The following is a 5,451-nucleotide window of genomic DNA, read 5'->3' on the forward strand; positions in this document are numbered from 1 at the left end:
CCATTTGCAAATGTATGACGTTTAATACAAAGATTGTTCCTCCCTCTATATCAATTACTTTCTTTATGATTGGTTTTACAAATTCCTCATCCATAGCATCAGTGACAGGTATTGTAATAGAACTGTAGTTGGACGACTCTTGTTTGATATACCAACTTTTTGTCGTTCGGTACCACTCTGGCTGTGTGTCCCTGAGAGTGAAGAGCCTTGATCAGAATGTCCATGTTAACCCATTAACTTCCCTCCAGCAACTTCCCACCATGGCAAACTGAAACACACATAATCAACATAATTATAAATATGCACAAGTCATGCTTTCAATATATGTTATCATTTATATGATATATAAAACAAACAGAGCTAGGAAATCATATTCAGTTTGTATGACACATTGAACGGATATTTACATATAGTCAGTTAGCTGACTATATATTCTCATTTATGTACAAGCATTTCGCTACACCCGCGAAAATATCTGCTAAATATGCGTATGCGACCAATAAATACAATTTGATGTGATACAAATCATGAAAGACCGTGAAAGCTGTTCTCAATAGGGCATAATTAATTCTCTATAGGGTTTTTAGAGATTGAGACAATGAAGATGAAACTTTATACTTCATTTAGATTCACATTTGATACAGTATGTAAACAATATCTCACAATACATTACATCCTTGCCTATGAACATTAACTTAACGTAATTATTATTAGCTTATTCAGTCTGGAGGTAAGATGTAGTGAAATGTTACTTACATGTAAAATGTGTAGCTCACTTTGGCTTTTGTGTGGAATGTTGGTTTATAAGCATTAAGTAAATGTCAAAGTACTGCTTTTATGAGAACCTTTCCATTTGTTAAATTTCCCAATGATTTTAGGCTGATCTGAGGGCAAAAGGAGGGAAATATACTCTCTGTATTTCTAAGTGAACTAAATCTAAGTGAGGCTTCCAAGCAGAGTCCTTTAGAGAAAAGTCAGACAATAGAAACCCTTCTTCTGCTCTATGCAGACCACCTTGGTTGGCTTATTTATTGCAGATCAATGCTGTCATTTTATAAGCATCAGTATGAAAATCCCTTCACATTCCTCCTCGGATCTCATAGGATTATATTACCTCTGAATTATCAACCCTTCTAGAATGAATTAAGAATGATGTTGTCGTTAAAGTCTGGATAACGACAAACTGAAAGTTCTTTGTTCTTTTGAAATGACCTCCACAATAGATGTGGAAGAAAAAAAGAACGAACCAATGAGGGACAAAGTGTTTTTGGAAAACATCTAAGCTGCATGATATCTTTATTAAAAAACAGAGCTCCTTAACGGTCTTCTGGAGAATCAACATTTACATCAGTTTAACTGTTACACACAAAGAAAGCAGCCACACACAACTATAATGGCATTCATTTTTAAAGTGCACATTTGGACTTTCCTATTCAAACCTTTGATTAGATGGGCTGAACAGTTAAAGTACAGTTGTAAGTTTAGCAAAATCTTCAAAAGCAAATAGATAAAACATCTGTCAACAATACTGTATGTCTACATCAATGCCACATATATTTGTCATGTGAACAAAAAGTATAATGAGTGAGACAAGTAAAAACATATTGTTGTACCACACTGTGTACAGATGAAAGCCATAATCATTCCTCTTTCATTTTCATTTTCAAACATGACCTGCAACAGAAACATCTGATAATGCCAATGAAAGCCAGCAGAGTAAATAACACAACAGTCAGTAAAAATACCATTACATCTACAGAGTGGTACGAGTACCAGGGCATTCTGTAGGACTCTGTACGCAGGTGAGCAGCACCTTTGTGTCTCATGACAAACTCAATCCAGAAGAGGGCAGTGTCCAGGGGCTCCATTGGCACGTCCCTGTGTAGCCTGGAGAGTCTCTGCATGTTCGTCCTGTAGGATGGCTCATCCAGAACTTCCTGTAAGGCCTGGGAGAATATGTTTCTATCTAGTGTTGCTAAATCCACAACCTTTGCTACACCCTTCACTTTCATTCTAGAAAGATTGTCAGTTTGGTCGAACACCAGAGGAAGGCCTACTATTGGAACACTGTGGTAGATAGCCTCGAAAATCCCATTTGTTCCTCCATGAGCTACAAACAGCCTTGTCTTAGGGTGTCCTAAAAGATCATTCTGAGGCATCCAGTCAACTAGTAAGGTGTTGTTACCCAGAGTAGCTGGCCTGTCTCCTTTGTACCTCCAGATTACCTTCTGAGGCAGTTGGGCAAAAGCAACAGCTATCTCATCAGCTATATCAAGTGGAAGCTGCCCAATAAAAGTTCCCAAAGACATGATAATGACTCCATGCACCCCAGAACTCTGAACAAACTCCTCCAATTTTGGGGGAAGAGGCTTGGCAGGTTTACATTGGAACCCTCCAATATAGATGATGTTAGGCATGGTGGGACGAGGGAACTCAAACACAAAGTCAACTCTCATGAGCCATAAATCAGCAGCTTGAAACAATGAGAAGTAGTCGACCTCAGGACCAAAGTAACGACTAACTAAAGCAGAATAATGAGGTCTAATTGCCTGTCTGTACAGATACTGCCTGATGACATAAACAAGGAAGTTAAGGACACGCTCAAAAAAACTCATCTTGTCTGTTAACTCTGCAACAGGAAATGGAACATAAGATAGTGGAGAGGGAGCAATAACAAAATGACCCTCACCACCTATAGTCCATCTAACATTGAAAACAAGTGGCAGATTTAAATAGTGCGCCAGCACAACGCCTACCCCATTTATTGGGTCTGTCAGAACCAAGTCATACTTGGTTTCTCTAATAGACTGCATCAACTGTTTATTCTCTAACATGTGGATTATCATCTCACACACTTTGCGGTGAACTTCAAATAACCCGTCCTTCAACTCCATGTCCAAACTAAAACGAGTCCAAGCAGAGTTTCCCTCTCTCTTTATCTGTATTAGTCTTGACACTAATGAGCGAAAGAATTCCTCATCAGCTCCACCTGGAATATCAATTGTGATTGAACTGTAGTGAGGGGAGGTTTCCTTGATGTACCAGCTGTCTGATGGCCGTACTACTGACACACTGTGACCTCTTGAATGCAGCGCTTCAATAATGACCTTCATGTTGACCCAGTGGCTGCCCTCTTGAGGAAACACCAGGACTTTCCCACCATGGACAGCAGGAATAGAGAGGGTCAACAGGGTAACAATGAAGATACCAGGGAGACACATCTTCACTAGCTGCTTCACATAAGCATGCATCAATTTTACCTGAAATATACAAAAATAAGGTCAAATAAATCTAATGAAATTATGTTTTGACATGAGAAGAATTAAAACAGGCCTATGTTTTTTTCTTTAGGCTACAAATAAGTTCCTACACTGTCCACAATATGATTGGCCTACTTTAAAGTTTAGACAAGTTATGTCAAAAGGTTGATTACGTAATACAGTATAATCTTTGACTCTAAGAGAGAAATACTTTTGTTTGACATGAGAAAAATTAAAACAGGCTTGATTGTGACGTCTAACTATATTTTTCGCTACAAATAAGTCTCTACACTATCCACAATATTGATACTTTAAAGTTTAAACATATTTTCATAACAAAAGGTTGATTACGTAATTCAGTATAATGTTTCATTCTGAGAGAGAAATACTTTTTTCACCGATGTAAATGTCTCTTGAAGGTTTGGAAATTGTCAAATTCTGTAGATTTTGCCGAAGTGAAACCTATTTCACATCCTAATGTTAGGCTACACGTTAACATTGTATTATTGTAGCTCCGAATCAACAATCTATCGTGAGTGTGAACAAACAACGTCACGACAGAATCCATGCATGCGGAGCTAATTTAATTGAAGGCTTACGTTCCGGTTTTCATCCAAAGAACAAAGAATTTGAAATTAAGGCTATTTCAGAGCCAGTCTGTCTGTAAATCAGTTCGAAGGTATTTGTAATAATCTCGGAAATCAGAGAGGAAGATGCGAAATCAGTATAGTCTCTAGACATCCGCGTTGGCTCCCACAATTTTCAAATGCTCCTTCTAGTTCTGTTTTTCAAGACCGTAGACTTGTCAGCACATTGAATTGGTGCGTTCGAGCCGATCGCTTTTATCAAGTCGTTCACCGCCTTTCAAAGCTTATTGCGTAATGAATGGCAGTGTCGGTCCTGGACAAATCTGCCGCTCCCCCTTTTTTTTAATCAGCTAATAGTTGGAGGAACAAAACATAACAGCAGCCCAATTAATAAGCCTATGCTACAAATTAAACACAGTTTTTAACACATCTGGTTAGTAGGTTGTATAATCAGTACAATGTCAATAACATAGCCTAATATTTTCAATCTGATTACATTGATAAAATCACCAATGCCCTAGACGTTCTGCCGCCCTAGGCGAGGCAAAAATAATTACAACTTAGACATTCTTCTGAAACTAAGCATGGCACTTTCAAAAGTTACCTTTCCTACCCAGACAGAGGCTCTAATTGATGCAGAAAACGGTAAGCTTCAACTACTGGTTACTAGGCCATTGTACAGTGGCTTGCGAAAGTTTTCACCCCCCCTGGAATTTTTCCTATTTTGTTGCCTTACAACCTGGAATTGGGGGGGGGGGGGGGTTGTGTCATTTGAAGATGCAAAATATTTTTCGTTTTTTGAAACAAACAAGAAATACAACTTTTTTTTATTTATTTTTATTTGAGCGTGCATAACTTTACTGAGCGTGCATTCTTTACTCTCTCTCTGTGAAAGTCATTTTGTCTGAGTGCCCTGATAAAGTTATTGAAATGTACGACATTGGTGATGGCGCAAAAGATACATGTCCCTCTCCACTGGTTATCCACCATACATTGTAGACTCAATTGTTTGACAGACCTTGTAACCATGAACAAAAAATCTCTCAATAAGAGAGAGAGTTCAATAAACTCATCTGAGTGAACGCAATGTTCCTGTGTTTGGACTTTCACCTTCATGTTGTTTTTAGACTCTCATAAGAATGTTACATTTTAACTACATGTTCACTCATTCTCCAATCTAATGTGTTCCCGGATATAAATACTTAGGCATTTGAATATGTATGGATTTGACATTAAAAAAAATAAGTAGATGAGCTGGTTAAGAAGTTTTAAAGTTGGCTTTTTCTACAGAATCAGATGTCTTTCTCGAAGCAATAGGAGGCAGGTTATTCAGTCAACCTTTTAGTGAATCAATGTTCCTGTGTTTGGACTTTCACCTTCATGTTGTTTTTAAACTCTCATAAGAATGTTACATATGAACTACATGTTCCCTCATTCTCCAATCTAATGTGTTCCCGGATATGTATGGATTTGACATAAAAGGCACAAGTAGATGAGCTTGTTAAAAAGTTAAGATTTAAAGTTGGCTTTTTCTACAGAAACAGATGGTGCCTTTCTCTAAGCAGTAGGAAGTAGATCATTAGTCATCCTTTTATCTGTTCTTG

General features: G+C 37.8%; 1 protein-coding gene across 2 annotated transcripts; it reads right to left on the reverse strand.

Moving 5' to 3' along the window:
• Positions 1–1,279: 1,279 nt before the first annotated feature.
• On the reverse strand, positions 1,280–4,098 carry LOC135565598 (UDP-glucuronosyltransferase 2C1-like). Of its 2 annotated transcripts, none has more exons than XM_065013055.1 (2): positions 3,860–4,098; positions 1,280–3,260 (listed from the first exon to the last, which is right to left on the reverse strand). In XM_065013055.1, the coding sequence occupies exon 2, from the start codon at positions 3,249–3,251 to the stop codon at positions 1,641–1,643; it is 1,611 nt and encodes a 536-aa protein (XP_064869127.1). In that variant the 5' UTR covers positions 3,252–3,260; positions 3,860–4,098; the 3' UTR covers positions 1,280–1,640. The 2 variants fall into 2 exon arrangements, with proteins under 2 accessions (XP_064869127.1, XP_064869128.1); XM_065013056.1 differs by having other exon boundaries at positions 3,659–4,098.
• Between the last annotated feature and the right edge of the window lie 1,353 nt (positions 4,099–5,451).

Source organism: Oncorhynchus nerka, linkage group LG28, assembly GCF_034236695.1.
Source record: "Oncorhynchus nerka isolate Pitt River linkage group LG28, Oner_Uvic_2.0, whole genome shotgun sequence".
NCBI classification, from domain to species: domain Eukaryota; kingdom Metazoa; phylum Chordata; class Actinopteri; order Salmoniformes; family Salmonidae; genus Oncorhynchus; species Oncorhynchus nerka.